This window comes from Pelodiscus sinensis, chromosome 3 (assembly GCF_049634645.1).
Source record: "Pelodiscus sinensis isolate JC-2024 chromosome 3, ASM4963464v1, whole genome shotgun sequence".
Taxonomy (NCBI): Eukaryota; Metazoa; Chordata; order Testudines; family Trionychidae; genus Pelodiscus; species Pelodiscus sinensis.
This window is the reverse complement of record NC_134713.1, coordinates 180,790,941-180,812,665: the sequence shown is the minus strand read 5'-3', so window position 1 is coordinate 180,812,665 and position 21,725 is coordinate 180,790,941. Positions and strand designations below refer to the sequence as shown.

At 45.6% G+C, this 21,725-nt stretch overlaps 1 protein-coding gene across 2 annotated transcripts; it reads right to left on the bottom strand.

Moving 5' to 3' along the window:
• Positions 1 to 436: 436 nt before the first annotated feature.
• SNRPB2 (small nuclear ribonucleoprotein polypeptide B2) lies at positions 437 to 17,214 on the bottom strand. Of its 2 annotated transcripts, none has more exons than XM_006122169.4 (7): positions 17,072 to 17,214; positions 16,229 to 16,316; positions 9,671 to 9,843; positions 8,629 to 8,769; positions 5,652 to 5,705; positions 2,475 to 2,563; positions 437 to 814 (listed from the first exon to the last, which is right to left on the bottom strand). In XM_006122169.4, the coding sequence occupies exons 2-7, from the start codon at positions 16,290 to 16,292 to the stop codon at positions 655 to 657; spliced, it is 681 nt and encodes a 226-aa protein (XP_006122231.1). In that variant the 5' UTR covers positions 16,293 to 16,316; positions 17,072 to 17,214; the 3' UTR covers positions 437 to 654. The 2 variants fall into 2 exon arrangements, with proteins under 2 accessions (XP_006122231.1, XP_006122232.1); XM_006122170.4 differs by lacking the exon at positions 17,072 to 17,214 and adding an exon at positions 16,411 to 16,836.
• Positions 17,215 to 21,725: the final 4,511 nt, after the last annotated feature.

Sequence of the window (21,725 nt, the reverse complement as noted above, 5' to 3'; positions counted from 1 at the left end):
AAGTTCCTAACTGTCAGGGTAGTCAAACAGTGGAATAAATTGCCCAAGGAGGTTGTGGAATCCCCATCTCTGGCGATATTTAAGAGTAGGTTAGATAAATGTCTATCAGAGATGGTCTAGACAGTATTTGGTCCTGCCTCTCGAGGTCCCTTCCAGTCCTAGTATTCTATCCTTTGCTTCCTGTTCTCTACCTGCTATGAGAGACCAGAGAATTACCATTCCCCATTGCTTTCTTTGGCTACAAAAGGCTGACTTCCTTGTCAAAGAAATAGATTTGTTTTTCAATCGAACTGAATATAGCACTAATCTGAATATATTGGTATTCCTACCTCCACTATTCTTCTGAAGTAATTTTTTTTTTTAAACAATCTCTTCTGAGATGGTCAAAGATCATTATGAAGCAGTTAGTCCAATAAAACAGACTGATGTAAAATCATAGCTTGAACAAAATAAAAACATTTATTTTACAAAGTTAGGATTTCAGCACAGCAAATTACCAGTCACCAGATGTGGAAATCCTACAGTTGTCCTATCTGAGTAACTCTTACAGTTTTACACAAATGTCTCCTTACTCTTCTTCAAAAATAAAAAGATGTTTAGCTGTCCACAAAGGTGGCATGCTATACAAATAGTCCTTTTAAGAGAATATCCATGTTATTTCTTAGCATAAGTGATTTTCATTGCATGGGATGGAGTAATTTTGAACCCTTGGAGAGCATCACGAGCAGCTCCTGCCTGTCCTTCATTTTCAAACTCCACAAAAGCAATGTCGTGTCTCCCAGGAACTAAACGTACTTCTTTGAAGCCAGGAAACCTTTAAAACAAATTGAAGTCAATCAGATGAGAGGACACTGATTATGTCAGACGGTAAATCTTCAAGCAGCTGTTAAGCCTTATCATAACATTATAAGTACTATAACATTCAGGCACTGCTAACACATTTACAAGTAGCACAGTAGTTGTCATCTATGAGGAAATGAGGAGCTACTTGACTAGTGAATGAAGTTGCAGAGACAATCACTGCAAGGCATTCTCCACACTGCAGTTGTCATATCTGCAGCAGCATGAGGCTAAATAGTCATTGCTCCATTATGTTTGAGAAATTAGATCAGGGTGGGCAGTAAGTGACCTGGACATGGTTCATCAGAGTTAGTCACTGGCAGGCCACCAGACACTGCCTGCATGTTTATTTGCATATCCACTGGTATGGCCACTCGCAACTCCCATTGGCTGTGGTTCACTATTCCCAGCCAATGAGAGTTGCAGGAAAGGACCTGGGCCAGTCCACAAGAGACAAGCTTTTGAGCTTACTCAGAAAAGTTCTTCAGGTCGGACCTGAAACGTCTCTCTTACTAAAGAAAGCTGGTCCAATGAAAGGTATATCACCCACCTTGTGTCTTTAATGTGGATTCCTGTCCATTAGGAACTAAAGCAGAGGTGGACAAGAGGCTGCCAGCGGACCGGATCCAGCCTGTCAACCCACTGAATCCAGCCTATGGATGCCTTGCTGGGACCAGTAAGCACAGCGCAGTGGCAGCTGCTTTAAATGTGGCTGCTCTATTCTGGGAGTGAGGAGGGAAGCTTTGTGCTCTGCCCCACCCCTCAGAAAAATCTCTCAACTCCCATTGGCCAGTTTCTGACCAATAGCAGATGAGATATTTTACTAGTGACAGGAACAGTCAATGACGCCTCCTCCCTCCTTCACTCTGACCAGAGCGGAGCCAAGTGGAGAAGCTTGCGATTGCAGCTTTCAGGTTCATGCAGGGCTGCTGACTGGGAGCTGCCTAGGTAAGCACCTCCCAGCCAGAGTCTGCCTCTAGCACCTCCACCCTCAACTATCTGCCCCAGGCCACCATCCAAACGCTCCGTACCCCTTTCTCCCCAGGTCACAACTCCCTCCCAGACCCTGCACCCTCTTCTACACCCTTCCCCCAAGCCAAAATGCTCTCTGGCACCTAAACCCCGTCTCTGACCCTGTACCCCATTCTCCTGCCCCAAGTCATCACTCAAACCCTCTACACCCCCTTCACCCAGGTCACAACTCCTTTCCAGACTCTGCACTCCCTCAGGCCAGAATCCTCTCCTGCACCCATGCTCTCTCCTGGCCTCTGCCTCAGATCACAACCCCCTCCTTCAACCAAACTCCCTCTCAGACTCCACACCCCCAGTCTCCTACCCCAAGCTCCCTTCTGCACCCAACTTGCCCCAGATCCCAAGCACTCTCAGTAGAAATGTGGCCCTTGATCACTTGCCAAAATCTTGGAGTGCCCCCATTAAAAATTACTGCCTACCCCTGAACTAAAGATTCACCACAATTTACATGGCTATATCTTTACATTAACATCAAGGATTAAATGAACTTGTGACTGAAATCTTCTATTTTGAAGTATCCCCTACATGTCAGGGCTGAGGAAAATTTGTGTGCGCATATAATAGGGTGTGAAATGGGAAACATTTTTATATACACAACTTACTGATTAAATAGCATAGACAGCATCATCTCATTTGTCTCTTCTGGCAAATTATTAAGGAAGAGTATATAGTTTGGTGGATTATCAGGCACCTATAAAAATGGAAGAACAGAATTCAGTAGGTCACGCAAAATAGAAGTAGCGCTCATCTACTTTCCTTATACTTCCACTGAAACTAATAAAAGTAAGTTAACAACAAAATAATGTTATTGTTCCTCACAAGAGCAGTATAGACTTCAGGCACTTATTGAGTAGATTGTATCTTTCACAATCCCTTTAATAACTTTTTTAATTGGCCCATTTGCTCTGCTATCAGTGGGTATGTCTACACTACTCCGCTAGTTCGAACTAGCGGGGTAATGTAGGCATACCGCACTTGCAAATGAAGCCCGGGATTTGAATTTCCCGGGCTTCATTTGCATAAGCGGGGAGCCGCCATTTTTAAATCCCCGCTGGTTCAAACCCCGTGCAGCGCGGCTACACGGGGCTCGAACTAGGTAGTTCGGACTAGGGTGCCTATTCCGAACTACCGGTACACCTCGTTTCACTAGGAGTAACGGTAGTTCGGAGTAGGAACCTAGTCCGAACTACCTAGTTCGAGCCCCGTGTAGCCGCGCTGCATGGGGTTCGAACTAGCGGGGATTTAAAAATGGCGGCTCCCCGCTTATGCAAATGAAGCCCGGGAAATTCAAATCCCGGGCTTCATTTGCAAGTGCGGTATGTCTACATAACCCTCCTAGTTCGAACTAGGAGGGTAATGTGTAGACATACCCAGTGTTAGTATATTATTAGTATTATAGTAAGATGCATAGTATGTTGGGGGACACAGGTATTTCACATTCCCTATAAGCATTTGGAATTGCTAATTTTAAAATGCAAACCTAAAAAAAAAGAGCGGATCACGTAAATTGTCATGTCCATTAGCAACTCACAACACTGTGTAGTAGTAAAGTCAAGAGAGTAATCATTCTATTTAAAGATCTGTAGCATATGTAATACTTCCTTCACAGAGGCCCACTGAATATACAGTGTTAGAGACACGTTTGCTAACATTTTGCATATGGCAGTTGAGTACCTTTTCAAAAAAAACAGGGAAGTGTCAAAAAGGCAGGGATCAGCATTGTTATCTCTAGAGCCCAGCACATCTGTGGAAATCCACTTCATACCAGCATAGAGTGGAACAGATACCAATAACCGCACAGAGCTCTCCCCACACCTGCCCATCTGCTGGCAGGGAGGGAGCAGAATAGGATCTCTCTCACTCACTTCAAATACCTCTCTCTGCACAAAGGGCCCAGTGCAAACCCTGAGTCTGGATCCAGCCTGGGGTGACACACTGCCTGCTCCACAGAGCTGTTCTGGTGCTGCCGATTTCCAGGAGAGGAGGGTGGCAGTGGCAAAGCAGCAAGCCACCCTGTTCAGAGCCGGGAGGGCCTGGCTCTGCGGAACTGGAGTTGTGGAGGAAGCGGGCAGGAAGGGGCAGTGGCCTGGGCATGGGCGAGACACCTGCTCCTAGCTTTCCTAGCCTTTGTGGGCACCAACCCTATTCCTGGGGTACTGGAATGTCCCCAGAACTTCCGGCAAGGCCAGTGGTTTGGTGCTAACCCTGCTGGTGCCTGATCTGCAGTGTTCAACTGTGGCAGCCCAGGGGGCACAGCTAACTCGGGACTGGGGGTTAGCATCCAAAGTAGCTAGGCTGGGTTACATGTCAGAGTCAGGGCTATCCAGCATCACTTCTCTACACTGCATACCACCCAGCAGCTTAGGCCCTTCAGGCAGTAGCAGTGTCCCTACTAAAGCTCAGTCCAGCAGTTTCTGGGCAATAGAGCCTCTCTCCTGCTATGGGGATTGGAGTGGGCAGGGCCCCAAATCTGTACTACTCGACGCCCCCACATGATCCAACAGAAGCTGCTGCTGCTGCTGCCGTTACTGCCATTAAGTGCTGTCGCTCACAAGCCACAGCGGCAGCAGCATACAATACAACATCCATTCCCCTCTTCCACCTCATGAGACCCTGCCCCAGTGCTGCCCCTTACCCCCCCCATCCCTGATTTCCTGCTGCCTCTTGGCTGTAAGCGCCCCCCCCCCCCCCACACACACACACTCATCTGTGCTCCCGCTGCCATCCCCTCCAGGTAGCTTGCTGCTGTGGGTGAGGATGCAGATGAAGGTAAAAATCTAGTTAGCAGATGGAATGAAGAGTTGAACCTGGTGGATGCAGACCCCCATTTCTGAATCCATGCTGGGCTCAAAGTATTGCTGCTTTACTTGGCTTTTGTTTAAGTAACACCCATCAGAAGAGAAGAATAAGCCAGGTGTTACAACTAGTTACAAAGTCATCCACTTTGAAGGGAGAAAGCTGTATGAGGTCCTGAACATTCAGCATTGTCAGTTACCATTTTCTGGCCAAATTTCTCATGAAGAGATACATTTAAAATGCCTCAACAACAAAGAAGTGACAATTCCCACAAAGACAGCAGGTCCAGAACATGTGCTGTGCCAGCTATTCTCAGCTGCCTGATCACCATTAGATTACTTCAGGCATCTGTGTGCTAGTTAGGAATGTTAAGAAGCATGTAATTCATTAATCGTGTACTCAACAAAAATTTCGTCAGCTACATTATTAATAGATAAAGGTTAGCACTGCAAGCACTCAGTCCCAGCTTACACCAGGTCCCAGGAGCTACTCCCACTGCAGTTCTACATTAAAAGTATGGCCTGTTTTTGAGAGAGGAAACGGATTACAAAATTCAGAGCATGTACAAAAAAAAAACCCCTAGTTCTACATACTGCAGAAATTCCCCATGAAAGTCAAGTTTAAAAAATGTGAAACTAGTCAAATATGCTTTTTAAATACTGGAGTTTTACCATACAACATCAATATTAAATGGTGTTTAATGCAGGGGTGGGAAACCTTTTTTAGGTTGGGGGCCGCCGACCCACAAAAAAAATCAGTCAGGGGCCAGGAGCTATGGGAAGGCAGCAGGGGGCTGGAGGGCCACTGCAGGCTCCCCAATGCTGGGGGAGACCCTAAGCCTCAGGGGCCAGATCCAGGCAACCCAGGGGCTACATCTGGCTCTCAGCCCTAGGTCCCCCATCCCTGGTTTAATGCTCTCTCTTCCTGCTAATACTCTAACAGAGAAAGTAATGGCAGGAATAAACAAAACGAGTAAGACTTACCTGTGGATTCTGTGATGAAGTCCCTTGGACATTCAAAGAATTCTGTGTTGTGCCCTGGGAGATTAAACAGTTAGAAACACATTTTACCAAAAATCAGTAATGAAATGTTTTGGATAATTTTCAATCAAAGCATATATCCACACTAGGCTGGTTTTCTAGGAGTCAGAAAGCATCTTCAGTTTTAAGGCACTGTTTCCCTAAACTGTCGTTAATGGCCCATTCATAGTTTTCGTGGAAAACATGGGTTTTAACCCCCCCCTACCAAACTGCTGGAGAAGACACAGCCATTAAGTCACAATTAATTCTAAGTGTGAACCAGGAAATACAGTGAATTATTGCATTCTATTTGCCTCCTGAAAAATGTGGATTCCAAAGACAAGGAAAGGGGCATTTTTTTAGAAAGCTTTCTAAACAGCTCTGTCAAAGGCAGCACTACAGTCTTTCTGACTGAGGTACAGATAAAGTGGATTCCATAGACTCCTTCAGCATAAATTCAAAATAAGTATACAAGTGCTTTAAAAAGCTTTGCCATCATTTTGAAATCAAGACAGCAATAGCTCTACACCGCCAATCACAAATTTACCATGTACTCTTAATTTTGGTATTTTCTATTATACAGATGTTAGTAAACTTCTCTACTGTAGACCGCCTCTTATGGGATACACTATCTTAGGGAGCCAATTCATTCCCACCTGTAACTGCATGGACCTAAGTAAAAATAATCAGTAATCTCTGAAAAAAGTTAATCACACTTTCTGCTTTTGTTCCCTTTTGTCTCCCCTTGCGTATTTTCTGTTTTTCCTCAGTTTTTCATCTGTCTGGTCAGAGAAGAGGGAAATTCCTTTAAACAGGTCTTGAGTGGAATGCTAAACCTCCAGTGCACCTCCACACTGATGTCATTTTTGGCTTCCATGTCAGTTGTGTCTAGGGCAGCCTGGAAAGAGGCCCAGGCTACAGTCTTCCCTTCACCCACCAGAGCAGGTAACTCTTGTCTGGACTCCCAGGACAGCAACTCCTCGAGTTCTAACCTACTGTCCCAGATGTTATAATCATACCTCTCAAACAAGGCGTGCTGCTTCAAGATATGGAGCTGTAACCCACCTACAGAATATATCTTTCTAGAAAGATATCCCACTTCTTTAAGTCCTTTGGTCTTCCTCCTCTTTTTCTTCGGTACTTACCACATCACACAGCCCTAAGTCCTCAACATCAGCTCATCGGGTGCCAGCCAGACAGTGCAGTGGAGTGGTCCTTCTCTCAGATGCTATTGAGTAAAAATAGCTGAAAGGTGGTTCCTGTACCTTGGGAAAACCCAGATTCTACTGGACCTGCATACACCACTGATCTCCAGGTCAAACAAACAGCTACAGATGGCATCCACACTGAGATCCAACAGGACATGGATCAGACACTGGTAACAGTTCCTTGGCTGGGTTCACAACTCCGATGAGTCAGCTTGGGGAGACTCTAGAGGGTGGTACGGCTTGCTTCCAGAGAGGGTGAGTCTTCACCAAACAGCAGGCTTAGTTTCCCCATGGTCAATGCCAGAGAACCCATTGCCAGTTAGGTACCCAGAGCAACATTCTCCCTTCTGTGAGATCATCTTCCTGATGTTGGAACTTGCCCCAGTAGAGTCTGCGGTGCCGTGAGACTCATCAGGTTCCTAGCTGCTGGAATGGTCTCTGGGGTGGACAACATCACAATGTTCCCCATCCTGCATTGCACTCAAAGAAACCTGTGAGCAGGGCAGAGTTGATGGTGCTGCTTGCAGAGCAAAGATAGAGGGATGGCCTGATGGCAGGTCACCTTGCTTCACTCCCTGCAATCGTCCATCCTCAACTCCAAGGAGCATCCCTTCTCGAATTGCTGTTTCTTATGCTTATTCCAGCAGTGAAAAGAAATGGTGCTGAGAAACATTGTTGGAGGAGCATTCTGCACCGATGCCAACCCTCTAAACAGCTGTGGGGCCTAATTTTATAAACCACTTTAAAAAGCAATAAATTGATGGTAACTAAACTTGCAAAGAAAAGAGGGAACAGTACCACTACATGAGCATTTTACTGAGGCAAGAGAAAATGTTCCAGCAACCACCAAAGGTGGTAAGAAAGAACTGAAAGGGTTAGTATGGACACGCCCCTTAAACAGGTGCATGAGTGGGCAGTGACAGAGGGTGCTAGAGATGGCCAATGAATACCACTAAGGGAACAAAACAGTAGCAACTGCGTGCATATCTAACAAGGAATAGATATGAGCAAGCACTCAAAGAGCTGTCAGAGGACTCTCAAGAGTTTGTGTTCCCACAAAATGTCTAGGTAACACACCAAAAAAAGTGAAAATTATGAATTGTTACTCTTAAATTGTTTAAAAGATTGATTAATTGGATAATTTTAATATTTTTATGAAATATTTGCAATTTAAGATTCTTTTTAGGATTTATAGAGACTAACCAGTGGATATTCACCAAATCAGAGGGAGTTCATGATGGTTTCTGAAAAGGGTTCAAACTGAGAAAACTTTTAAATGAATACCAGAACATTTTGATATGATGGAAAAAAAATGTAAAAAAAAAAACCACCTTTTTGCTGAAAAAAGGACAGACAAACACACATTGAGACTTCATCCACTACGTGAATGGGCAAAATAAACAGATTCCATACGTTTGTCATATTTTAGTAACTAAATTGAATTTTTTTAAAAAAACCAGACTGCTGAGGAACCTTTGCACTCAAGATTCCTTGCAATTCAGCTGCAACTTTAATGATGTGAGTTTTACATGGAGGCAAATTTGGCACAGCTTACGAATGTGTTTCTTTTCTTACATACATCCCCCTAAAATAAAATTCTCCCCCTCCAATTCTTCTATTAAAACTAGAGGTAACTATCATATTAAAGAAATTTGTTTGATGCAGGAACAGCCAACCCTTCAACCTTCTTTTAGAAGTCAGGAATCTTGTTTTGGTTTACAGAATCCACTTACCAGACCAAGTTTTTTATTTGCTGCATTAGCTGACTGTTCCAGGGATTTAGCCTTTTTCTTTTCTTTCCTCTTTTCCTTATCAGCAAATGTACCACGCATCTTGGAGATCACATCAGAATCTGTTTTTGCATACTGAATACGCTTTATAAACAAGAAAGCAGAATATTTTATATTTCACTATGCTAAACAGCTTGCACTAACTTCATTTAGGCCCCAAATATCTAGCAGAATACTAGAATTCCTTACATTAAAAGCTTTACAGTAATTACACTACCACAGAATATACTCAATTCATCAATTAATTCTGTACACTTACTACAAGAGCGTCTTTTGTTTAAAACATTGAAAAAGTAGAAGAGCTTGATCTATGATGGTTAAATGACTCCACTGAGAAGGATTTGTTTTTAAAATAAAAACACTTAAAAAGAGTATCCAAAGAGGCTTATTATAAACTAGTCACAGTGGAACTTTAAGAATACAAAAAGGATGAAATAGAGGAATAGTGTGGAATATAGGGCAATTCCATTTGAAAACAACTATGTTGCAGTCAATTCAAATTCATATCCCCAGACATGGATTAGAGCAATTGGAAGAAGGTCAGGATGACATTACTTTTTTTACTGCTAGTAATTAAGATGAGGAAGCCCTTGAGGCAGGAAATTAGCAGTAGAGGCAATAAAAGGGAGGTAAAATCACCACTGAGGACACAGGACATTGAAAAGGTACAAGAGAAATGAGGCCTCATCTGCATTTTAGTAGAGAGATGGTCCATGTGATAACTTCCTCTTTTCTATGCAATCATGTAGAACAATTCCCATTCCTTTCCATCTAACAACATCCCTACAGCAATTAGCAGCAAAGTAAAGTAATTATAAAAATACTTCTATCCTTAATTGCTCTCTCATATGCATGAACGTTCACCTATCAAAAGCTTGATACCAATGAAAAAAAACAGACACACTCCAGATATAGAATAGACACATTTGATACCCAGTCGCAAAATACCGTACTGTCCTAATGCTGTTAATAAATAAAAACTTACCATTGGTTTGCCATAAAATGGAAAACCTTGTAACTGTCTCAGAGCATTGGTGGATGATCCAAGTTCTTTAAATATGACAAAGGCTTGTCCTCTCATTTTCATTGTCTTTAAAGCCACAATGTCTACTACATGACCAAACTGTGAGAACAGTGCATACAGGGATCTCTTCAGCTCTGTTGAGAGTATATAAAAGCCATTATTGCATATAGGTTGAAAATCTCAATGTGCGTCTATAAATTATTTGTCCTCAAACAACATAAAGTCGTAACTCTGAAAAATGTATAACATGCTATTTTATTTTGTTTGGACAAAAGATGGTATATGAGTGTATAATGAATCCAAATATACCAGCACACACTAGCACAATTTCCAAGAAGTGTGCTGTTAAATATTTGGCAGTCAGAAGCTAAGTTTAAAACAGGAAAAAATATATACTTGAATTCAAACAGAACCTTTAGAAATTAAGCTCCACATTCTCTCATATATAAGGATCATAGTGATAATATTGTTCTGGGTATTTTTTTAAATTATTCATGTTTCAATAATGTTATTAATTAAAATCAGGCAGGTGATCATGTTAGATTCCCCTCCTTCCCCATGTCTGTCTTGCTTAAAAAGCTCATTCAGGAATTAGATGTGAATTGGAACAGGCTTTCTGGCTCATCAGACCATCTTACTGAATTGTGACAGTCTTCTTCATTAACTTAAGACAATTTTACAGGTAAGTATAAACATATCTTGCCTTAAACATATCTAATTAATTTGTGTTCATCCTCACATGCTAAACAATTATTCTATTGCATCACTGCTCTTGTATTTAAGATACATACTTCAGAATAGGGATGTTATATTTAGATTAACTAACTAATCGAATAGTCGATGGGATTTCCATTAGTCAAAAGGGACTAGCACATTCCTTCTTTGAAATGTACAAGAGTCCCTGCTGGGGCTCTTGTGCATTTCAAATATTGAAACGCCATGTGCAGCCCGGGGCCAGTAAGGAATCCCCCGCTGACCCCAGGCTCCTTGAGGAGCTTCTACTTTGAAACGTGCATGAGCCCCAGCAGGGACTCTTGTACATTTCAAAGTTGGAACACCACCACTGCATCCCTACCCGCTCCCATAGAGCTGGGGGGAACCAGCTTTTAAGCCAGCTCCCCCCAGCACCGCCTTCTCTTCCTTCCCACTTGCTGCCAGCAAGGGAGGGAGGGGGAAGTGACTAGTCTGTCAACTATCCAATAAGCTTTTGCTTATCGAATAGTCGACTAGTCGCTTATATCCCTACTTCAGAAATTGTATTTTGTTTGGTCACGGCTGAAGACTGACAATATCAGCACTAGGGATGCAAAAATCCATTAAAACAGTTAACTGGTTAAATGATTAAAATATCATTTAATCAGCTGGGGTTGGGGTCCCAACAGGGCTGTGGGGAAAGGCTCCTGCCCTGCAGTGAACAGGGTTCTGCTGTAGCCAGGCCTGTTAACTGGTTACCAGGTAAACATGACAGTAGCCTAATGCTTACCAGGTAACCGGTTAAACTTTTACATCCCTAATCAGCTCAGCATTATCTTTATCTTAAGTTGAAAAGAAAAATGTAAACCAAAAATTATCTGAAATTATATTACTTATGGAGACATAAAAAGTCATACAAGAGAAGCTTGGAGAAAATGTACTCAGAGATATTATCTGTAAGCACAAACTGAGAAAACAGATAAAAGTGGCTATATAAATTGCTTTTTTGTGTGAAGATTCTCCTAGAATTACGTCATGAAAGCTTTCCTTTAAAAGGAATGCTCTGTTGTGCATGCTGGTATGGAAAGAAATAAGTATAAAATATGTATTCTAAATTCAATTTGCAGCTTTACATCTGTAGCGAAAATAATCGAGAATTTCCACAATGCCAACTTTCTGGTTTATTGGTTACAAAACGTGTGAGACAAACAAAAAGCTATGTTTGATTTTCCCACTGACACGTCATCATGTAATATGCCTTGTATAATATTGCACTGTGACTCAAGAACCTCTATGCTAACTGGCAAGAATGTATAAAGCGTTCACAAGAATTTTGATTCTGGACAATGTTAAGGATGTTAAGTAATGGTTAAATGACTAATCAAGTAGTTGATGGAATTTCCATTGACTACTCAACAGGCACTTCTGCATTCTTCCTTTGAAACGTACAAGAGCCCCTAGTACGGCTCTTGAACATTTCAAAGGAGAAATGCAGAACTCCCTGTGCAGCCCGGGACAGTGGGAAGTCCGTTGACTCTGGGCTGCACGCAACATGCCAGCTTTGAAATGCACAAGAGTGTGTGGCATTTCAAATCGGCAGCGCAGCAGAGCCGGGGTCAGCTGGGGACTCCCAGCTGACCCCAGACTCCACACACAGGAGCGCTGCACAGCTAATCCCAGGCTCAGCTGTGTGGCACTGCGCCTTTGAAATGCCACCTCAGTGGCGTTCAAAGGGGCAGCACCGCACAACTGATCCCTGGCTCAGCTGTGCAGCGCTGCCGCATGTGGAGACCGAGGTCAGCTGGGGACTCTCCAGCTGACCCCAGGTTCTGGGGAAATGCAGCACAGGTTTCAGCGGAACCCAGGATCAGCTGGGACTCCCCAGCTGACACTGGGTTCTGTGCGACATTTCCCCAGAACCCGGGGTCAGCTGGGGTGTCCCCAGCTGACCCTGGGCTCCACATACAGCAGTGCCACACTGAAGTACCCTCTTTCTGCCCCCCTCCCTTTGCTGTCTCTATCTGATAGAAGCAGCATGGGGGGAAGAGGGAAGAAATCAACTAGTCCTGAATATCCCTAGACAATATATTCTAATTTACTTAATGCCACACCAGATCTCAAATGAAAGTCAGTGTCACATGGGTCATCAACATCACTGCGAAAATGCAGATACCATATAAGGAGTTAAGTATGTTTACACTCAAGAAATATATGTTCTTAAAGTCTGCCTATGATCACCAGCAAAGGTTTTTAGAACACATTTCGCCATCTGTTTACATGTAACCTGAGTATTGTGTCATTTACCATAGGTCTCCCATCACAAATCTGAACTGAATACAAATGAGACACAGCAGGTTAGGTAATTTTTTTGGTGAAAACCCCACAGATCACCACTAATTTCATAGACTCAGTATCGACTCCGCACATGTGTGCACACACGCACAAATCTATTACTCACAGTCAGGCGCACATATCACATAATATGATTGGAGAAAAGTACCTTAACCCCTTCAGAACTACCATCACCAAACCAGGACTCTCCACCAGGAAAGCAGATAATTTAATGGGCCATCCAAACATCCCAAAAGACTCTCCTTCTATACAGAAATAAAATCTCCTCTGACCACAGACCCCCTACTCGTCACCTACCACTCCACACCTGAACCCATATAGAGTATCAAACAACTAAAACGTAAACCTGATTGAGACTGCATCCTGGGGAAAAAAAAATCTTTTCTGAACCCCACTCTTCAAGCTTATCAGACGGTCCCCAAAAAACAGGACATACCAACTCAACATGACATCAGACCCTGCCAGAATGGACATATCACCACTGCTTGAATGATCAGCACACCCAACCTCTCAACACACCTTTCGCCTATCACAGCATTTGCAGTACCTTCCCTGGTGCATTAAATTGTCTTAATAGCGACTATGTGGGTGAAGCTAGACAATCCCTAGGCTCTTGAACAAACCCACACAGGAAAATGATAAAGACAAAAACACCACATTACCTGTGGGTGAACATTTTGTGAAAACTCTGTTCTCATCCTCAAAGAAAACCTTCACCAACACTTTCAAAAAACAAGCCTGAGATCTTAAAATTCACAGCTTTGCTAGACACTAAAAGCATGGGCTGAACTGAGACACTGATGTATGTCTTATTCTAACCATCTGCAATCCACTAAACCTCCGCAACCTGCTTCCCCATTGCTTCTTTTTCCCCTATAACTGGAAAGGTGCAAAAGCTAATTCATACTGAACAATCACTTGATATATCTGTTAACTCTTCATTTTACACAAGGTGGAACAGGTTATTTTAACTGTGCAAATCCGTGAGCTTGTCTTCATACAATACTTTAATGAAGATTCTACTACGCAGACACAAGAGCTTCCCCCATCAATGTAGTTCAGTGGTTCCCAACTTTTTTAACGTATGAGAGCACTTTTTCAATTTAAGTGAAATCCAACATCAACCTGAAACCCAAATACAAAGGAGGTGAAGCAAGGGTATCCTTTCTCTGAGTGGGTTGATCCAGCCGGTGAACACCCTGCCACCTTCTGGGGTGGCCCAGAGCCACTTCAAAAATTTGTGAAGTGGCCCTCCTTCTAAAATTATTGCCCACCTCTGGTTTAGATATTAGCAACCAATTATTCAGGTACTCTACTCATGAAAAGTTATACAAAGAGTTGGTGGTGGAAAGCAAATATATCAGAATGCAGACTGATCCTCAGTAATAATATAGTCCATTGGGAAAGAATTTCAGTTAAACTTTCCTGACTGTGCTTCTGCAGTCATTCACTCCCCTCGTTTTTCCTGGGACAGAGATGGCCACAATACTACTGAATACAAATGAAGGAAAGTGAGAAATTTCAGAAAAACTAAAAGGAAGAGAAACACAAAGGGATGCTTTATTGTTGGGGCAGAAAAGACACCAATGCATCCTTCACTGAGCACGAAAACGAACAACATTCTTGTTCTATGAAATACAGGTGTCAAGTATGCTTAGCTAAAAATGCTGGAGAATCCTGGATAACATCAGTTTCTTTAGATAAGAATAACTCTTAGCTTAATCTCTAGAAAAAAAATCATGATTTTGTTTTATAAGTAACCATTTCCAATATGTTTACTATTACTCAAATTTGTTCTCTGATATTTATTCTTGTTTTCATTATATCCAGGGCAAGAGATCTCAAACTGGTAGTCGTGACCTCTCAATCTCCACTCCCAAACCCAGTTATGCCTCCAGCATTTAGAATAGTATTAAATATTTTTAAAAGTATTTTTAATTTATAAGGAGGGAGGTGCACACACAGAAGCTTGCTCTATGATAGGGGTCACCAGTACAACTGATCTAAGGCTGTGGAGTTAAACATGATAATGGTGCTCTGTTGAATTTTACAAGCTGGTGTATAATTCTGTTCCCTGAGGTACAGCAGGCTCTGTAATTTTGTGAGTATGCAGTGGTTAAGAGGCTAGACTGAGGCAGGAAATTATTTTTTGTCAAGGTCCAAATTTCTTGGTCAAGATATAGCTGAGGTTCAGATTCCAGACATTAAAAAAATACCCAATAGGATATATGGGTCTGTTCAAAAGCATCTGGCAGTCTAGATTTGGCCTGCAGTCCTCCTGACTTCCCTGCAGTGTCTAATTTGTGGTAATATTCCAAGGACTTGGATATGGTGGCCACCAATCCTCATGTACAGTGGGACCAAGGCCTTGATAGAGGCGAGGGAGAGGATTGCAGCGGCACTGGAAGTTAGTGCTTGTACTACCAGAAGCTTCTGAGTTCAGAAAGCTGAGCAACAGCAGGCCCAAACAAGACTAGTTGATGCTAAGAGCAGATAGTGGTTAGGTCACCAATGGGCATCTAGTCTAGCAAATGGGCTGCATGAGTGGTCCTCCATGTCAGTTACAACAATCTTGTGGCCCACTAAGATGATCTCTCTGGATAGGGTAGTTTTTTTAACTGTTCTTAGTTATAATTTGTGAGGTGTACCTGACTGAATCATAGTAGCACTTTGATTGGATGCAGGGAGGGGGTGCTGCATGTAGTCATTTGGATGAACTGATAAACCTAGACTTAATCGTTTACACATCTATAGGCTAACATCTGTAATTGGGATTCCATTGGGCTAGCCATACCACAAACACGCCTACGTTTTATGTCTAGACCAGTGGTTCCCAATCTTTTTGCTACTGGGGACCAGTAAACCCATTCACAAGCTTTTGGAGGACTGGTAACATATTTGCATATTCATTAAGCAAATGATGAATATGCAAATAAATTGTGTCACTGGCCCTACCTGTCCGGTAGGTTGTTCCACCGCTCCGGCCCCAATCACAGCCACTTTAATCGACTGGCACCGGCTCCCTCAGCTGCATCCGGTGCCGGGTATTCTGACTCGGTGTACCCGGCAGATTGTTCCGCCCCCTCCGGCCCCAATCTCAGCTGCTTCATTGGCCGGTGCCGGCTTCCCCGGCTGCGTCTGGCATTCCGCATCGGTGTGCCCGGCTTTCTCCCTGGGTCCTAGCACCTGTCAGATCTAGCCCCACCGCCCGGGAGCATGCCCAGCAGATACCACGGCGGTGGGTCTCTCCCAAGAGGGCCACGCCGCCTCACTCGGCAGTGCAGAGTGCTGCTACCCGTCACACAAATTAATAAGATTGTGTGCAATAATTTTTCCTAAGGACTGGTACTGGGCCGTGGACCACACTTTGGAAAACGCTGGTCTAGACTATATCTCTTGAAGACAGAATACCATACTTTTACTGAGTTTTCACAACATGCTGATAAAAAAATACAAACTTTAATTTAACCATACCTTCTTTTTTAATTTTGTCATTGATATTATTGATGTAAACAGTATGGTTTGGTCTGATATCCATCTTCTAACTTGCTTACACAACAGCCTAGAAAAACAAGCACAATCTATTAAAATACTTTCCATTTATGAGGATGAATTCTTAATAACAGATTGAGTTTTTGTTAGTTTAGATCAAATACCTGTTGCCAACATCAGGCTATATAAAATGGTATCAGAACTGCCTCGCTCCACAGCAAAAAGGAAGCCCTTTCTATCACATGGGGGTTTTAAAACCATATATGAAAAACAAGTAGCCCTTAAAGACTAATAAAAATACGTATAGCATCAAGAGCTTCCGTGGGCACGAAGCGGGTTTTGCCCATGAAAGCTCAGGATACCATATATATTTGGGAGCGAGGGACTACTCGCTGTTTTCAGCGTTACCGACTAACAGGGCTGCTACCCCTCTAAAGCCACACACGGCCATGTGCCCACAAAGGGCCATCTCCTGGGAGGGAGGAGCCGCCGAGAAAGCACCAAGCTGCGTGTGGACAAGAGATGTCCCGTAATCCCTGGACTGCCCCTCAGCAATAACGCTCCGTCGTGTTCAAACTCGTCGTGTAAACAGCGAGGCCCTCACATCACCCTCCCCCCCCCCCCCACAAAGCCAACCGCAGCCCCCGACACCCTCCCCAACAGCGGCCTCCTTCAGCCACCCAGCGCCCCCACCGCTGCAACGGCCCCCCCCCGCAGCCCATGGGCATTAGGGGCCAGCCCCAAGCGAACCCAGGCGAGCTCCCCCGCCCCCCAGCGGGCTTAGCGCTGCTGGGTGCCCCGGGGCCGCAGCGGCCAGTCCCTCACCCTGCTCCCACCGGTCTCAGCGCCGCACCAAGCCGCGCGCTGGCGTGACCTCATCCGAACACGCAGACGACAAGAGTCGATCTCTCGCACAATCGATATATCGCGCGCCCAATCATCGATGAGCTCTTCTCCCTCGCGCGTTCCTTCCTCTAGCACGCCTGCGCCGCCGCCTTACCAGGTCGGGAGTGGAAGGCCGAGCGGTCCCCGTGTTGCCCCACGTGTCTCACTCACTGCATAGAGTTGTGGGCCGGGCTTAGGTGCAGCACGTCCGAACCGCTTCCGTCAGGGCCAACAGGAGGCCTCCTGCCGGCCCAGGCTCTTCCCCGGGTGATTTTCGTGTTTCTGGTCCTTGCCCAGATGCTGTTGTGCCTCGGCCATCCCCTGCCCTTCTTCCCAAAGGCTCTGAGCCAGCGCTGTCACGCCAGTTGGTGGGGCAGTGCCCTAGAGCAGGCCCCTATGCGGGGGGGGGAGGGTGCGAAGGGTGCAAAAAGCAGGTACCCCATAGAAGCATGCTCTGGCTGGCCAGAGGAAGGCAGCAGCGGGTTGCTGCCCCATGCTCTGGCTAGCCAAGGGAAGGCTGGAGCTGATTTCCCCGCTTACTTGGGAAACACGGGGGCATATCCACACCCTTGTGGCCCACATTTACAAACAAAGCATACACCCCCACAGAAATTCCTGCATAGGGGCCTGTAGAGAATCCCATTTGGACACAAACAGCAACCAGGTGTGGAAGAACAGTCAGGAAAGGGCCTGGGTGAACAAGAGCAAGTTCCTGTAATGCTTTGAAAAATGCTGATACCATGCTGTGGTGTTTTAGTGGGAGTGCTGGATGTATACACTGATCATACGTCCCGGATTTTCTGACACTGTCCTGATTTTAAATACTCTGTCTCTGTGTCCCCATCAAGTAGTGAAATGTCCCAAAAAGCCCTGCTGGATATTTCACTACTTGATGGGGATACCAGCTTGCGGAAAGAATTGACCGAGTCCATGCACTGTCACTGCTCCTTGTGCAACGCCGCCGCAGCAGCAGCCTCCTCCCTATCTCCCCCCGCGCAGAGCGCATAGGCGGCTGCACTGGAGCTTTGCTGGCTGGGGCCAGCTTCTAGTGGCATGTGGTTTCTGTCACTGCCCACCCATGGGTTGGCACCTCATAAATTCACCCCTCTTGGAGCCAACACCCCTTCCTCTCGCCCAGGCAGCAGCTCTCACTAATTGCGCTTAAAGGGGCAGCGGCATGCACATCCCCTCCTGCATGGGCGCTCTTGTTTCTGGGTAGTCCCTGAGCCCAGCATGGCTCCCAGACAGGACAGGCACTTGCTCATGCTCAGTGCCTGCATGGTCACTTACTTTCTATCAGCCACCCAGTGCCCCACCACTGCACAGTGCCTCCCTCTCCCTGAGGGACTGCCTCTATCGCATGGGATCCCTGGTCTGGCCATGTAGCCTCCTTTTCCACATGTGCAGGGGCCGCTTGTTCTTTGTTCTTCAGGAACCAGGAGCTGATTGGGGTGGAAACCTCACCTGGGGAGAGATGTGAAATCTTTGTGGGATGGTGATACTGTTATGGGTTGCTTTGCTATGAATCTTTGTTAATAAGGTTATTAAGTTTCTGAAAACATCCACCCAGTGAAAAAAGCAGTCAAAAAAGCAACCAAAATGTTAGGAATCATTAAGAAAGGGATAGAGAATAAGACAGTATTTTATTGCTGCTATACATATTCATGGTACACCCACATCTTGAATACTGCAGGCAGAGATGGTCACCTCATCTCCCAAAAGGTATCTTGGCATTGGAAAAAGTTCAGAAAAGGGCAAAAAAATTATTAGGGGTATGTAACATCTTCTATACAAGGAGAGATTAATTAGACTGACTTTTCAGCTTGGAAAAAAAGATGACGGGGGGGATATGATAGAGGTCTATAAAAACATGACGGCTACGTCTACACTGGCCCCTCTTCCGGAAGGGGCATGTAAATTTCACGAGTCGTCGTAGGGAAATCCGCGGGGGATTTAAATATCCCCCGCGGCATTTAAATAAAAATGTCCGCCGCTTTTTTCCGGCTTTTAAAAAAGCCGGAAAAGAGCGTCTAGACTGGCCCCGATCCTCCGGAAAAAGTGCCCTTTTCCGGAGGATCGGGGCCAGTGTAGACGCTCTTTTCCGGCTTTTTTAAAAGCCGGAAAAAAGCGGCGGACATTTTTATTTAAATGCCGCGGGGGATATTTAAATCCCCCGCGGATTTCCCTATGACGACTGGTGAAATTTACATGCCCCTTCCGGAAAAGGGGCCAGTGTAGACGTAGCCGACTAGTATGGAAAAAGGGAATTAAACAACTATTTGCAGAAGAACTAAGGGTTACCAAATTAAAATAATAGCAGCTTTAAAACAAAAGGGAATACTTCTTTACATAATGCACAGCCAACCTATGAAACTCCTTGCCAGAGGATGTTGTGAAAAGATTATAACAGGGTTCAAAAAAGACCTAGATAAAATAATGGAGGATAGGTCCATCAATAGCTCCCTAGTCTTTGCCAGAAGCTAGGAATGGGAAATGAGAGAGGGATCACTTGATGATCATCTGTTCTTTTCATTTCCTTTGGGGGCACCTGGTATTGGCCACTATCAGAAGACAGGATACTGTGCTAATGGAGTTTTGGTCTGACATAGTAGAGCTGTTTCTAGGTATGTTCTTAATAATGAAAGGTATGTTTATCTATGTTAAAACCAAGTTATACAAGGTGGTTAGCTGTACACTCTTGTGTATATAGAATATTAGTGTTGTGGGATGCCCTGTTTAACTATACAGGCAGTCTCCGACTTACGCGGATCCGACTTATGTCGGATCCGCACTTACGAACGGGGCTTTCTCGCCCCGGAGCTCGCAGGCAGTGGTCCGCCACCTCGACCTCCAGGGCAAGAAAAGCTGCTCCTGGTGCCCCTGGTCTGCTGGGGACCGTCTCCAACAGACCAGGGGCACCGGTAGCAAAGCCGCAGCAGCGGCGGGTCCCGCGCCAGAGCAAAGCCTCAGAGGCGAGGAACCCCGCCGCTGCGGCTTTGCTCCCCGTGTCCCTGGTCTGCTGGGGGGGGGGGGGGGCGCAGCTAGTGTGCCCCCCCCCAGCAGACCAGGCTTTTGTTGTGGACCCTGGGGCCAGAGCAGCTGGGGCGCTGCCGGTTGGTCCCGCAGCGTCGCTCTGGGCACTACTGGACCAACCCGGCAGCACCCCAGCTGCTCTGCCCGAGGCGTCCTGATTCAGCCGCTGCTGGTCAGTTTCAGCAGCGGCTGAATCAGGACGCCTGGGGCAGAGCAGCTGGGGTGCTGCTGGGTTGGTCCAGTAGCGCCAAGGAGCGGCGCTACTGGAGCAACCCAGCAGCACCCAAGCTGCTCTGCCCCAGGCGTCCCCAAGTCAGCCGCTGCTGAAACTGACCAGCGCTGACTACAGGAAGCCCGAGGCACAGTTGCTCTGCCCTGGGCTTCCTGGAATCAGCGGCTGATCAGTTTCAGCAGCAACTGACTTGGGGTTCTTAAGTTGAATCTGTATGTCAGTCAGAACTGGCGGTCAGTTTCAGCAGCGGCTGAATCTGGACTCCAGTTCCGACTTACATACAGATTTAGCTTAAGAACAAACCTACAGTCCCTATCTTGTACGTAACCCGGGGACTGCCTGTATACAACTTGAGTGTGTCGATCAAAAAAGTCCAAAAGCAAGAGAAATTTATGATGCAATGTGTAATCCAGAATTTAAAGCCTACCTGCTATTTTTGAAATATGTTTTGGATTACATGAACAAATTCAATGCTCTCTTTCAAAGCAAATCTCCACTCATTCATTGCACTAAACCAGCACACCAGGGAGACGCGGAGCAGCTTTTCTCGCCCCGGAGGACGCGAGCGGCGGGACCGCGGCGCATCTGGGCGTCCCGCCGCTCCCGTCCTCCGGGGTGAGAAAAGCCCCGTTCGTAACTGTGGATCCGACATAAGTCGGATCCGACATAAGTCGGGGACTGCCTGTACTTTGAAAAGTTTCACTGACTCTGGTTTAATGCAATGAATGAGTGGAGATTTGCTTTGAAAGAGAGCATTGAATTTGTTCATGTAATCCAAAACATATTTCAAAAATAGCAGGTAGGCTTTAAATTCTGGATTACACATTGCATCATATATTTATCTTGCTTTTGGACTTTTTTGTTCGACACACTCATGTTGTATATAGTTAAACAGGGAGCCCCCCCACAGCAGACCAGGGAGACGCGGAGCAAAGCCGCGGAGGATGCGGGCGGGACCGCGGTGCGTCTCGGCGGTCCCGCTACCCGCGTCTCCCTGGTCTGCTGGGGGGGGCGCAGCTAGTGCACCTCCCCCTGCAAGACCAGGCTTTTCTTGCCGACGACGCCTAGGGTAGAGCAGCTGGGGTGCTGCCAGGTTGGTCCCGCAGCGCCGCTCCTCGGCGCTACTGGACCAAACCGGCAGCACCCCAGCTGCTCTGCCCCAGGCGTCCCCAAGTCAGCCGCTGCTGAAACTGACCAGCGGCTGACTACAGGAAGCCAGAGGCAGAGTTGCTCTGCCCCGGCTTCCTGGAATCAGCCGCTGATCAGTATCAGCAGCGGCTGACTTGGGGACACCTGGGGTAGAGCAGCTGGGGTCCTGCTGGGTTGGTC

Excerpts from the sequence above, each read along its gene's own strand:
- SNRPB2 (XM_006122169.4), bottom strand. The coding sequence starts at position 16,292 with ATGGATATCAGACCAAACCATACTGTTTACATCAATAATATCAATGAC. Across the intron at positions 8,770-9,670 it reads CATTTTATGGCAAACCAATG|CGTATTCAGTATGCAAAAAC; the intron begins GTAAGTTTTTAT and ends TTGTTTATAAAG. Across the intron at positions 5,706-8,628 it reads CAAATAAAAAACTTGGTCTG|GGCACAACACAGAATTCTTT; the intron begins GTAAGTGGATTC and ends TTAATCTCCCAG.